At 33.8% G+C, this 15,173-nt stretch overlaps 1 protein-coding gene and 1 long non-coding RNA gene across 2 annotated transcripts in view; both read right to left on the bottom strand.

The window, feature by feature from the left end:
• LOC144962669 (uncharacterized) overlaps positions 1 to 4,914 on the bottom strand; it is a 5,286-nt gene extending 372 nt beyond the window's left edge. The window contains exons 1-3 of the mRNA XM_078895795.1: positions 4,502 to 4,914; positions 3,475 to 3,635; positions 1 to 3,122 (exon numbers count right to left, since the gene is read on the bottom strand). The exon at positions 1 to 3,122 is cut by the window's left edge and continues 372 nt beyond it. Of these exons, the coding sequence (XP_078751921.1) occupies positions 1,752 to 3,122; positions 3,475 to 3,635; positions 4,502 to 4,523 (1,554 nt within the window). The 5' untranslated portion in view covers positions 4,524 to 4,914 and the 3' untranslated portion in view covers positions 1 to 1,751. The remainder of the gene's footprint in view (positions 3,123 to 3,474; positions 3,636 to 4,501) is intronic.
• Positions 1 to 12,910, bottom strand: part of LOC144962670 (uncharacterized) — a 16,091-nt gene extending 3,181 nt beyond the window's left edge. Inside the window, exons 1-4 of the long non-coding RNA XR_013643508.1 lie at positions 12,406 to 12,910; positions 11,307 to 11,482; positions 10,873 to 10,977; positions 6,340 to 6,399 (exon numbers count right to left, since the gene is read on the bottom strand). This is a non-coding gene — a long non-coding RNA (uncharacterized LOC144962670). The remainder of the gene's footprint in view (positions 1 to 6,339; positions 6,400 to 10,872; positions 10,978 to 11,306; positions 11,483 to 12,405) is intronic.
• Positions 12,911 to 15,173: the final 2,263 nt, after the last annotated feature.

Raw genomic sequence — 15,173 nt, 5'->3', positions numbered from 1 at the left:
TTCAGAAATAGTATGATCTCCTTAGTAAAATAAATTAGATAACTTCAGCAGCTTCAGACTAAGCTATGAAAATTGAGAGAGAAAAATAATCCGAAACCGAGAAATCACAACAAAAAAAATGCACATTAAATCATTAATGCTTGAAAAAGAAATTAAACTCAATCAGGCTATATAACTCTTCGCTTCTTTGATGGGTTCTCAATGTCACCAGAAACAGAATTTGATTTTAAAAAAGACTTTAAAGCATCCAACATAAAATCAACATCACCAAATCTTAAACTCCTTCCGCCCGACATACATTTATGAAAACGTATTTCACTCTTCAATATATCTTTTATCTTTGTCATTGAATAATTTTCAACTCTAAGCCTGTCAAATAAATCAATTACATCTTTATCTGTTCGACAGGGCCCACCGTGTAATTCAACATCTCGTTCAACCTTGGAAATATTCTCCATATCCTTTATCTGCTTATCAATCTTCTTCTGTTGATTCTCTACAAATTTCAATCTTATATCATTATCTACTTTATCTTTTAACATCTTACTCTCATTTCGCATTTTCTTCCCATGCTTTCTAGCTACTTTGAACATGAGCCCTTGCTCTTCAACAGACTTTTTAGATAAAAACGATATTGTTTTATTGCGTTTGACAGCATGAATGGTGGACCGATTATGGAGTGATGCATTTCTCCTTTTACTAATGTCATAATCGAAATCACCAAATGCACTCTCACCAACCAAATTTGTAAGAGGACAATGGCTCAATGTTCTTTTCATTTCATCACTGACATGAGCATAATAACCATCATTTAAAAAATCTTTCAACTGTCTCTCAGTAACAGAAGAAACATCTTTGCATAATATTTTTAACAAATCAATCATTACAACATTATTAAATTTGTCAATTTGACTATGTACCATATCAAATGCAGGGGATTTGGAAAAAGGGAGAGCATCTCCAAAACAGATGTAAAAGAAATATCAAGTAATTCAGAGGGATCATCAGCCCATTTCTTAAAACAGTCATGCATCATTTGAACATACATAAAAAAATCAGTATACTTCACTGTATTACTCTTGACAAGAAACCAATAAGGCGAAGTGACTTTTAAACAAAATAGGGCAATACAACAAACCAATGACATTAACCTTAAATCTTGAAGGTCATGAGTAACACTCTTAATCAATAAATTTGGGTTATCATGTAAAATACCAGAAGTGAAAAAATTCAATAAATTGTCATGGTGGAATAAAATAGAAACAGCAGCTTCAAAAAAGCAATTAAACCTGTTGGACTTAAAACTAGGAATGGGAACAACATTGTGAGTATCAGAACAAAAGTAATCCACTGTGGACGACATCCATTTTTCTGGTCACCCCTGGGACCCAACAAATTACAAGTACATCGAATTATTCTATTTGTCGCAGACTCTGAATCTTTGCTAAAAAATGAAAAGGCCCCATCTTTGTCCCTTCCTAAATACTCATCGTCCTGAGTGATCAACTTTCGTTCAAAAACTGACAATGTCTTTTCAAAGGCAGAACTAATTCCTAATAGAAAATGTGCATTACAATGCAAAAAACTGATCTGAAGGGAATCTCCAAGCTCAGCGTTTAGTTTATCTGTAAATTTATGACCAAAAAGAATATTGGGCGCAGCCCTATCAGACATGACACTAGTAATTTTAGAAAGAATTTCTCTTAAAATAATATCAGGAGAAATGGAGTACACATCTTTATAGCAATCAACTAAATTACTAATAACAATCCAAAAAGAGTGTCAGAATTTTCAGTGGCAACAGGCAAAAACCCCAGATAAAAGGTTTCCCCACTATCTAAAGTGAACTGATGTCCCACTATCTTTTTCTGATCTCTTGATGTACCATCAAAATGAAACGTAGCATTTTCAGATTTTAAAACATTTTCAACAGTTTGCATATTTGAAAGGACAAAAGCCTCATCACACATGTTTAAAACTGTTTGAGCACAAGGTAAATTTTCAGAAAATACATAATGAAAAATATTGCTTGATACAATATCAATTACTTTTTTTACATTTTTAGCTGAGACACCTGTCTCACAAACTAAGGCGATGACAGCTTTCCTGACATCATCAGAATATTCATTATTTTTAGAATTTTTAATTTTAATTTCAAATGGATTAGCTTCTAAATTTTCATATCTGATGATCTCTTTCTGTAACTCATCTGTAAGGTATTTATTTTTTGACTTCATTTTCTGTAAGGACAAATCTTTCTTATTTAAATCACTGTGTAAAACAGATATAGTTGAGCAATAATCTTTACAAATTTTGTCATGCCCAGCTTTAATTTCTTTTAACTTTAAATCTTTTTTCTTTAATTCAGCTTCAAACTTTTCTTCTAATTTAGACACAGTAACTAAAGCTTTATCCTCAGCTGAACTAAGTTTCTCTTTCAGTCCTTTTACCTCCTCCAGTAGAGAAAATTTCTCCGATTGAATATCACGTAGTGCAGATTCAACAATTAGAAGTTTTTCATTCAAAGACTGAATCAAATGTAACTGGTCATCTTTCAGCTTTGGAGTAGTTGGAGTTGGACTAGATCGTAGTGGGGTGGGTGGGCGAGGCGTAGGGTGCTCTTGTAATGGCAATGATGAAGGCTGTAGATGTGAGGGTGGTTGTGGAGACGAAGAAAGGGAAAATTTTGATAGCAGAAATTGCTGAAGCCTTTCAGGATGTTTGGTCTTGTTGCTCCTGAGTCGTTCATACTCTTTGAATGTTTTTTTTAGGACACAAAAAAGTTTAGAATTGATGCTCAGTCCAGATAAATGACAAACCCATTGAGCCGTTGTGTTTGAACTTAATCCCATATCCCTCCTGGAAAGTTCAATATCAATAACTAATCCGTTATCGATGTGTTTCAAATCCAGTGAAGATGCAGGCGGAAAGGGCAATGAAGCACGGGTGATGCCAAAACTCGACAACTTATCCGAAATAAAGTCGAAGTCAACCCCACATTCCAGGAACGACAGATCATGCCGTTGCATGCAGAATCTCTGGTAAGCACGCTCCACTGCATGCCTTATCCGTGATCTGTGTGATGCAAGGTCTGGGGATATCCGTAGAAGACAGTCTTCAATCTGAAATCAAATTATTTGAAAAGATGAGACAATGGCAATACAACACAATTTTACATTGTCAATTGTTACCTAACTCTGTACCTTTCTCGTTAGCAATGCTTACTCATATGTACAGTGAATCCCACTAGGCACTGAAATGCACCAATACCCCTTCATATGATCCTCACCGATTTCTTCCTGTAACAAAACATCTTAATCTTAGCCAGCAAAAAAATAATAAAAAAAAGCGGTCAGAGAACAACTGTCTTGACTTTGCTCACTTCTTGACAATGGATGATCACATGATAGCTTTGGGAAACTTCTCTGAAAAAAACGTGATTACATATAAATGACGAAATAAAAATATAGTCACCTCCTTCCAAGATTTTTTTGATGAGCAGTTCTCCGATTCCTGCTTCAAAAAATAAAGCTGTACAAGTAACTTCTGGTTCACTTTTATTGGTGGCAAATCTGGTCGTCTACCTCTCCCAGATACCAAAAAGGTATTTTTTAACCCTTGGTAAACATCATCATCTGAGGAAATATATCAAAATGAAAATTACTAATTTTATCATTAAAATCAAAATCTTCCTTACACAAACATTGAAATAGATACACGTTATTATTATCCCAATAAATAAAAAATACCAAACAATAATCTGAATCTGATGAATAGGCAATAATTACAACATGAATATGAAAAAAAAGTCATTTGCCATGGTAATAGCGAGTAATAATAAGTACCAGGCAGTCTGGTAGCGCACAATTAATATTTGATCTACTGAAATTATATTGAAGGATCACAATAGTCATATAACTTTATAAACAAATCAGTCCACATCCAAATTATTGACAGGGGTCTGAGCCCATCCAAAGCAAAGTTTCATAACATAATTTTTTTAAAAAAAAGCTTACTATTGCTGTAAAGTCACATACGCCTCTATAATAATAATAATTAATGATAATTTCTTAACCAATAACCTTAGAACGCATTCGAACTAAAACAAAACTAATGTGAATCTCGATAAGTTGTCCGCAATGGACTCGTCCGAAACCTGAATTGAGTGTCCGCCATTTTGAAATCAAGATTTCATCGCCACAAAAGTCTAGTGTATTAAGATGACAAAATACAGCTGTATTATTCATTAAAATAAAATTTAGATTGGTGTCATATAAAATTAGATAACTGATTAAAGTCTTACTGGTATTTGTTTAGGGGAAAATATAACATAAAAAAATACAAAGTGCCACAAAGTTCCCAGTTGCTGGATACGAGGGAATACCGCAAGTGAAAGAATTTTAAAAGACACTGCGTTTACGATTTTGACAAAAAAAATAACTAATATAAAAAAAGCAATATTTTCAATGATCAGAAAGTAGATTTCAAACATATAACTTACCTATAATGAGCTTTGAATCCATTCTTGAATGAAATCAATCAATCAATCACACCTTGTTTACAACTAGTCGCGAGTCGACTAACGTCAACTCGGCTCCTTCGTTTGAATGACTTCGCCGGGCATGGTCGTTCTTTTTAAATAGCCAGCTTGCGGACGCTGTTCCATAAAATAGTTTCGAATTTTTACCATGAATAGAAAATTGAATACTTTTTCATTTCATGTAAGTTTCGTTTCAATGTTCTCATATTTCGGCATTTTTTTTGTCAAAAACTTCAAAAAAATCGATTTTTAGAGAGGAATATGATTTTATACAATATAAAATTATATACCAAACGAAAGAGAATTCAATTCTGCTTCAAATAACACCATTCATTTCCCGATCTCATAAACGGCGCTCGCAAGACATCCGGTTGAAAAAGTGAGGTCATAAAAACTGACCGTGAGCATTCCGACCAACCGTTTTCTACACATTTTTATTCAAATCTATTAATATTACTTATTGAACAAAACCATTTTCTTTTTTCCCTATCATAAAGAAAAAAGGATGATCTTTACAATGACACCAAGTGTAATGCATACATTTTACACATTATTTGAGAGTAGCAGTGTGAAAGTGATGAATTTTCCCGATTTTCATCACAATTTTACCCGATAGTGGCTGGTTTGGAGTACCTACTGTGATGGATGGGGAAATAACTGCGTGTTAGTTGTCGTGTGTAATAATGACAGAGTACTTATGTACCATGTATTATTGCCTTGTCTGGAAGAGTTAGAGCCCTTGTTTGTTATTATGTAACTTTCTTCCTGTACTTAGTTGATGTGTCATTACTGTCGTTACTGAACATGATGTGATAAGTGATGTCTATCTACAGATCACTTGTTACAATTATTATTTCTGGGAAATAATGTGTCAAAATTTGTTATTTCTCTATGTGCTTTAAATTTTCTGCCGGTTGACAAAGTTTAGGTACAATGAGTAGTTTTATTGGATTGGTGTTTTCTTTTTATGAAACAGGAGACATATGCTGAGAAGATTGAACATTTCTTCATAGCAAGTGAAATTGATTCTGAGAATAAGAAGCGTGATATACTGTTGAGGTCGATTGGAATGAAACCATATAAACTTTTGACAAACCTAGTGGCAACTAGAAAACCAGGAAAAATGTTTTTATGCATCAATAGTGGATGTTTGATGAAACCGTCATAATCCTAGACCCTAAACAGTTGTACAAATATTTAAGTTCAACGCTACGTGGAAGCATATAGATTATGGAGATGAATTAGTGAATATTTTGAGTACAATGCCAATTTCGAGGAAATGCTATGCAACAGAATGGTAATTTCGAGGAAATGCTATGCAACAGAATGGTAATTTCGAGGAAATGCTATGCAACAGAATGGTAATTTCGAGGAAATGCTATGCAACAGAATGGTAATTTCGAGGAAATGCTATGCAACAGAATGGTATGTGAAATAAACAACAGAAGTATACAACAAAGACTATTGACGTTGACATTTGCAAAGGCTTTAGAAATGGCACTCGTAATGAAAGCCTCAGTTGAAATCAATGAAAGCAGCAGTGAGAAAAGTTTTCTTGTGCCGTTTCTTAAAGAAAGGAAAGACACAACATAAGCAATTTGACTCTTTTTTTTCGATAATTCGAATATCAGGTTCTTTCCCAGTATATCGACCTAAGCGACGTTTTAAGTTTAGTATTTTGTTCTCTTTTTAAATCTCCTATATTCATTTTTGTACGTATCTTTGACCTGAGAAATTCTAGCCACGAGAATGTGATTGCAAACATTTTAAATTAAATAGAGCAATATAGAAACACTTACATTTGTGTCACATCTTACACCTTGGCCCAAAGCACCACCAATGGCGAAAAGCAGGAATGTCTGTCGTGGGATGTCAGAAAACAGAATGTTTGTCCAATTTTAGTATTTATTAATCTAATAAATCCTGTCTATTTTATCAATAATAACCATAAAAGTCAATACATGTGCCACAATCTTTATGGAATTTTCTGCCTCAAAATCAACCCGACGTCATACCGTTTTCAGGCGATGGGTCAAAAATAATAATAATAACAATAATAATAATAATAATAATAATAATAATAATAATAATAATAATAATAATAATAATAATAATAGTAGTAGTCGTATTAGTAGTAGCAGTAGTAGTAGTAGTAGTAGTAGTAGTAGTAGTAGTAGTAGTAGTAGTAGTAGTAGTAGTAGTAGTAGTAGTAGTAGTAGTAGTAGTAGTAGTAGTAGTAGTAGTAGTAGTAGTATAGTAGTAGTAGTAGTAGTAGTAGTAGTAGTAGTAGTAGTAGTAGTAGTAGTTGTTGTTGTTGTTGTTGTTGTTGTTGTTGTCGTCCTCGATCTATGTTCTCATATCATCAACTAAAATTGAAACAGACGTTTGTAAGCGAATATTTACAAATAGATAAAGATTCTTTTTCACGAATGCTCTGCGGTAAGGCGTTCCAAACAACTTCTTGACACGAACACCAGTCCGTGATAGTTAATAAAAATAGAAGATTCGTACAATGGACGTTGGTTACAAATTACCACTGCTCCGTAGTACTTGACGATTTGTCAATGAATTCATTGAAGTCTTCGGCTGTTTGATTTAAATTTAGACCACTTTTTGGGAATTAGCTATCACTAAATTCTATCAATAAGACTTCATGCAATGCGTTCAAAGCTAATAAAGAATCAGGGGTTGGGGAGATGGGTAGGGCGGAGATTGCAGAGGTAGAAAAGGATGTGGGAAGGAATATTATAGATATAGACATTTTAGATAAGCCAATCGAGATGGGGGAACTACACAAATCAATTAAGGCTCTTAAACGCGGCAAAGCTACTGGTGTGGATAATATGTTAAATGATTTTATTATTAATGCAACTTCAGAAATCAAATTACTGATTTTATCGATTTTCAATAAGATACTAGAATTGGAATATTTCCCCTTGATATGGAATCAGGGTAGAATTGTGCCGATTTTTAAAAAGATAGATGAAAGAGATGTGAACAATTATAGAGGGATAACAATAATGAGTTGTATAGGAAAACTGTTTACAAGAGTGATGAATGAAAGACTAAATGTATGGGTGAAGGGAGAGAATGTGTTAAACGAGGTTCAATATGGATTTAGAAAGGGAAGGAGCACAGCAGATTGCCATTTTATTTTAAATGGAATTATCGAGATATTGCTATCTAAAGGGAAGAAGCTACATTGTGCGTTTATCGACTATGAAAAAGCATATGACCTAATTGACAGATCCGCATTATTTATAAAATTGATCAAATCCGGTGTGAGCTCAAAATTAGTCAAGCTATTTAGAAACATGTATTCAAAGGTTGAGCTGGCCACAGGAGGTAAAGGTCAACAACAATTTTTTTAATCAAACAGCGGATTATTACAGGGTGAAAGCACTTCACCACTGTTGTTTTCGCTGTTTGTTAATGATCTTGAAAGTAAATTAAGTGACGATTCCATAGGATTACAAATACAGGATATTACAATTAAATATAAATTTATATTTCTATTTTGATATGATTTGTAAATGAAGTGTTGTATTTCACTTATTATGAGCCTTTGCTTGTATCTTTGACTTCTAAGCGATTTCAATCTAAGTACACCGAGGGGTGCTCTTGGTGCCCTATCCGCACCATTTACCTTTGCCTTATTTATCCGCAGGTGCCTTTGAGAAAAGTATACTTTTAGACTACCTTATACATTTTCTGTTCTTTCAATGCGTCACAAACGCCGTAAAATTCTTAAAAACAAAGAAACCAACCCTTGACATGGAATAATTGAAGTGTACAAGCTTGTTTCGCTCTAGACTATATCAGTACGGAAAATTACTTAAATGTTTGTGATATTCTAAAAGATTCAATTATTTGTCTTTGGGAATTAATTCTGTAATTCTACCAAACAATACGTTAAACTGATATGTCTGTAACTTCTAGGCAATGTTCGCAAAATCCCATTCTTCTAGAACTTTAATCAACGATAGAAATGTGTTAAATAAGTGGTGGGCTATTTATTATGTTGGAATTTCCCCGAAGATAAAGATCACCCAAAGACCAAAGCTTTTTGGAGCACCTAGTATTACTAAAAGTCAATAACTTTATTATCCAAAACAGAATTACGATGATATAATCCCTATCTTCTTAATTGTCAACGAATGGGATATAAGCGTGGTCCTCATTTACAAATACAATACTAGATATTATTGCTGCGGCGCTTCTGTTATTTTTACAATTATCATTATTATTATTATTATTATTATTATTATTATTATTATTACTATTATTATTATTATTATTATTATTATTATTATTATTATTATTATTATTATTATTATTATCATTATTATTATTATTGAACGTATTGATGGTATTACGATTGTTGTATTTTTGTGTTGTGTATCAGTTTATTTTTTGGTTCCATTGACCTTTTTTTTTCTTTTTCTTTTTTTTTTTCCACTTTCATGTATGTTGGCATCAAATTGTTGATTTATTGGCGAAAGCCTAAGATTGAATAAACTTTGTATAAATATCATGTCTTAAGGGGGGACCTGTAGTCAAAAATCCATTTTTGATTGTAATGCTAATATTGCTATTCCCTTGTTATTTTCGGGTGGTAGGAGGTCTAATTTGATGATTAACACCAAAAAAAGCCCAAAAAAAAATTTTTTTTAGACATAGTGAGAAAAAATAGGCTAAAAATAGACAAAAAATCCCAAAATTTTGTACAGTAATGCAGCCAAAACCAACGAATAGATCTCTTCCAAATTTACACACATTGTTTCTTACAACAAGAGCTACACCATGACGTAAAGGTTTAGCAATAGTCCTGAAAATATTTTTTTTCGATTTCGGCTGAAAATTTAGCGCGGAATTACAGTAAAAATTCGATTTAAAAATTCATAAAACTGCTCAATTTTAGTTTACCCCAAAAACCCCTATGTCATGGTGCAAAACACATTATAAGAAAGATTCTGACCAAATTTGAAGACAATCTGATGGAAAATAATCCAGATATGAATGTTAGAAAATCAGAAAATGACGCAAAATGGAATTTTGAGAAAACGCTAAATTTGTCTTTAATTTGATAATAAAGTTAATTATGCAGACAAGCAAAGGCAAACATCCATCAAAATTTCAAAGTATATTCAATATGGAACAAGAAAACAGTAAAATTTTGTACATTTATCAAATTCTGAAAAAATTATGATCGATTCGCTAACCCATACCCCTAAGAAAAAATTTGCGGAAAAATTGAATGATATCAGTTTTTTACAAAAAAATTACTTTAGCGATCAAATATGCGTTATATTTATAAAATTCATCAATTAAATCTCATAAACTAATAATGTGTTGTATAATTTGATGTTAAACACCCAAAAAAAACTCAGAGTTTTTTAATAAAATTTTTAAGGGGCATTATAGGCTAAAATCAGACGTAAAACCCTAAAATTTCTAACATAGATGCACCAAAAACTAGCATATAAATTTCTTTCAAATTTAAACACAATGTTTCTCACATAAATAGCTATATCGTGATGGAAGAATTTATCAATAGTCTGGAAAATAAAATTTTTAGAATTTTTATTTGATTTTGACTGAAAATTTGGCGCGTATCGACAGAAAAAAATGAATTTAAAATTTTATAAAATTGCTAAATATTAATTTACCCCCAAAAACTTCCATCATGATGTAAAACACATCATAGAAAAGATTCTGAATAAATTTGAAGATGATCTAAAGGAAAATGACTAAGATAGGATTGCCAGAAAATCAGAAAATGACATAAATCGGAAATTTGAGAAAGCGCAAACTTTTTTAATAATTTGACATTGAGACTGATTTTGCAGGCAAGTAAAAGAAATGATCCATCAAACTTTCAAAATATGACCATTATAGGACAAGAAAACAAGAAAACTTTATAATTGAATCTAAGTCTAAAAAATTTATAATCGATTCGCTAACGCATAGCCCTAAAAAAAAAAATACTATAAAATTCAATTTTTTCCGTATTCAGAGATAAAATAATTTTGAGGTCAAATATGATTTATATTTTATGAATTCATTATTGTAATCACAAAAACTAATTATTTACTGTATACAATAGATTATAAAGAGATTTCTAGATATATTAAAAAGTCTCGAAATATGATTTCGTAAAATATGATATGGCGCGCTACCCTCATTTTTCAATGCTGCTTGAGAGACAAATCATATAAAATTAGATATCTAGTCAATTTTAACTGCAAAATCAATTCTATTTTAGACAATAAAACAGCTAAATGATGCAAATAGATATAGCTCAGAATAAAAAGCAATTTGCTTTCCCAAACCCCTTGGAAAAAAATTCCTTTCGCCTCAATGCAGGAAAAATCAACACCACTTGTTTGCCACCGCTTTTTTAGTACCGTAGTTCCACAAAGAGGGTTGATCTTGCTCTGGTTGGAGAAAAAAAAAAAAAGAGATATTTCATTAGCAATTTTTGGAAATACATTATAAGTCATTGACATAAAATGCATCTGTCAAAGAAAGACCAATAAATAAAATGGTCATCATTCACACCAACACAGTTGAAATTTCATTGTTTTTACATCCACAGAACAGAACTCTTGGCGACAAACAATTTTCTGTTATTAAGTTAATATATTCAGTAGTAATTCATTTCAAATGATGTTTTATCATTTTCATTTAGAAAAATGAGTATTTACTTTATTGATCATTAATCAAAAATGTAAAGGCGCTATGGAGATTTGGAAACATTACTAACCAGTGTCAAAAAGTACATGCAGACACTCTGCTGTGCTGGCCCAGATGATGGTTTGCTGGTTGATCAGTTTGCCACAACAGGAGGGCCTCAACACACCTTTCCAGAATAGCCCTTGAGCCAGCATCTTTATTTATTGTCAGGACACCAGTACAGTCAACTGAATTCTTTCATGTTAGCTGTCGATGAAAACAAAAAATTAAATTAAATTCACTGCAGTGAAAATGGCCCATGCCAATGCCATTGCTAAAGTTTAAAACAACAACAACAACAATAATAATAATAATAATAATAATAATAATAATAATAATAATAATAATAAAATAATAATAATATAATATAATAATAATAATAATAATAATAATAATAATAATAATAATAATAATAATAATAATAATAATAATAATAATAATAATAATAAAATAAATAATTTGGAAAAAAAATTTATCTAACATTGTCATTGTCATTATCCTAGACATTTCAAACACTACTAAAACTGCTACCACTACAGACCTTATCATTATCTATCATATAGATATTTACTCTCTCTTTCTCTACCTCTCTATTAGTATCTCTCGAACATACCCAATTTTCCGATATAAATCCCCCCCCCCCCCCCCCCCCCCACCCCCTCCAAAGAAAAAAAAAATTGAAAAGTGTGGACGATGTATGCAGTATCAGCCAAAATAAAGATAATTACAATAACTGAATGAAAAGTACTTTTTTTTTAAAGGGTCCTGATCCTGAGACTGAGAATGTATTTTCTTCTTGTGAGTCGCACGAACTTCACGAACCCTCTTGACAGGTCTTGATCTTGACAAATTTGGAAACATATTGACTGGGAATCGAACCTTGAAACATCTGATCAGGTCTAGGTTTTATCGCCTGACATGGAGGGCTGATTTTGTTTGGGGAGGGGGGGGGGTAGTATTTTATTATTGTTTGGCCCTGTTATTTTTCATAAAATAAAGTTAGCTTGCGATAACAATTAACAACGAGTGTGTCAGCTGATGCACAGTCGAACAAACACACAATCTCACAAGGCATGTTTAGTTATAAAAATAAGCAATAAATTAAAATGTGGTGTATTTCTTATGCTTACCTTGTAAACTGAGTATTCTGTGACTTGAATAGAGTGAAGAATTACCAAAGTTCATCAAAATCAACTTGTAATGCGATGAGTGAGGTCCGAAAACGAATGAATTCATAATATTGTAAACAAAGGCAGGGACAGTCAGGGAGCGGCCATTGACGTTATCGTGGTGCATTGTGGGTCACTATTGCCATGTTCGAGGATAAATTTAGATCGGAATCATGTTTTATTATAAATTTAGACGCACCGTGACCTGACCTCTCAAATCAACCAATGAGAGCTCGTGACATTGTATAAATGGTATTCACTATTTGACCTTGTGATAATTCATGTTTATACACATGATGTCGATGTTGCCAGATTGAAAAAGAGAAATGGCTAAGCTTTCCATCGATATGCGCCATGACAGGGTGGATAGGCTTTGAATAGCTGTTGTCAAGACCCAAACATTTGACAATATAGACCTTTACAAAATAAAACGTGGATACCTACGTTATAAAACTGCATCAAAAACACGTTTTTAATTGAAAATATGAAATTTTCTTTATATTTTATGATTCTAGAATAATTGAACTACCCGAAAAGTGGACTAGCCCAATTTGGCCGAGAAAAAAAATTTTAAACCAAAAATGACTACAGGTCGCCCCTTAAAATTATGCGATGTGAAATGAAATAATAATACTCACGATAACAAAGAAAAGCTGCTTCCTGGTTTGATTGCTGAAAACAACTGATTGTCACTGTTCAGACAGCGAGTTTTATAATGGCAATTGGCCCATACCCAACCCACACATCTCGGAACGAAGCCAAAACAAATATGTAAATTCAGAATACAGTCAAACCCCGATAACCTGACAATTTCGGTAATCCAATTGCGTTTGAATGAAATCAACAGTAAAGACAGGGATGCAATTTTTCTCTGTTTAGTTGTGTGTTCACGAAGATTCTGAGCCATTGTCTCAAGCTGGTATAATGTCAGGAGTAAACATGTAGAGACCTTTGAAACTTTGATTGATATGAAGTATACCATGTATGGTTTATGCTCTTTAGGAAACTGAAATCTTTCTCCTGAATAAAACATATACGTTTTCTTAAAGTCGCATAGTTTTGATCTTCAATTCAGTTTTTAGTCTTCAATCTATCCGATATAATACCCCAAGGGATTACAAATAATTAGGGCTAGGGATATTGGTTGGTCAGAACTGACGAATGGGTACTGGTCAGTGACTTCTTATATACTATCAGTAGACAATGGTACTGGTGCCTATTGATCTGTGCCACCGCCCGTCTTTAGGCTTTTAACGAAATCGGGCCGAACGAGACGCCGAACGCCGAACCCGAACGGATCTAGCCTTCTCACGTGACCATGAATGAGATCTGTGAAGACTCTCAAGCGGTATGCAGCATCGGATCTGAGGTCACATGATATAGAGAGCTGTTTAAGCTGACAAGAAACGGAGAAGGAAAGAATGGAGACTACCTCAGGCCTCACCCTACCATGCAGTAGGGGAGGGGCAAGGTCAGTGTCATTCAATAGTTGTGCATGTGGCGCTCTACCCTAGATAGGGAGAGAAAATTATAAATTGATTACGGGGGAAGGTGTGGGGGGTGGACGGGGGTGGACCCAGAAACGACCGAGGTGTTGAGCCGGGGCATAGCCCTACTATAATACTCTTTTAGTACGCCATGAGCCGGGGGGAACCATGATACGACATCAAAGAGAAAAGGCGGCTGGTACGTTGATGGTGGAAATGTTGGGGGTGGGGGTTGGGGGGGGGGGGGGAGTGACAATCAGCATGGGATGTAGCTATACATTAAAGGCAATAGATGACCAGGATGTGTATTATTTGTGTATTGTTTGTATATGTTTGTGTGTGTGTGTGTGTGTGTGTGCGCGCGCGCGCGTGTGTGTGAAAGAGATTACACAAAAACACCTTTCTCTGTAGCTTCCAAATGATTACGTATTGGTCAGATTCAGCGTGGGTTACGCAACTGGATGCGTGGGTTGACGGAGGCAGGAAGCAATAACAAACCCACATGGTTGCCATTACCTCCACCATCATTCTCGCTCACGGTTTGTGGAAAGCACTTCATTACAGGCACGTAATAGTGAATCTAGTTTTTGTTTTGAACATTTCTATTATTATTCTTTGTAAATTGACCCATATTAAAAGAAACATACAAACAAAAAAGGCATGACCAGTCACTAACAATGCCGTGTAGTGTGTAGACAGTAACACAGTACGGTGAACATGACTGACACTGACATTGGGGTCGGAATGTCGGAACCCATGAGTCGTTCGCAACTCTGCCTCACGTATTCATTTAATCAGTCAATTTAATTTTTATTAAGCTTGCGTAAAACATACAAACAAAAAAGACATGACCAGTCACTAACAATGCAGTGTAGTGTGTAGACAGTAACACGGTACGGTGAACATGAATGACACTGGGATCGGAATGTCGGAACCCAGTAGTCGTTCGCAACTCAGCCTCGCGTACTCATTTAATCAGTCAATTTAATTTTCATTTAGCTTGCCTATTCTTCAAGTTTATGTTATATTCACCTTTTCTATTTAAAAAGGGTAATCCAAACAGACCATAAACGATTTTATAATAAGCCGACTTCAACTTCCATCACACACGAACTTATTTTGGGTGTTGTTTTTTTAACCAAACCGTTTGACTCAAATTAAAGCTTCGGCATTGGATAAGGAGCGAGGTCCCTGTTGCCATCTTGCTTAGTTTATACAGAGACTGGGTTGCCACCTTGGCTG

Source organism: Berghia stephanieae, chromosome 1 (assembly GCF_034508935.2).
Source record: "Berghia stephanieae isolate SIO BIC M18660-M18661 chromosome 1, UCSD_Bste_1.3, whole genome shotgun sequence".
NCBI classification, from domain to species: domain Eukaryota; kingdom Metazoa; phylum Mollusca; class Gastropoda; order Nudibranchia; family Aeolidiidae; genus Berghia; species Berghia stephanieae.
Note: the sequence above shows the minus strand (reverse complement) of the source record. Positions and strands in the feature narration are given on the sequence as shown.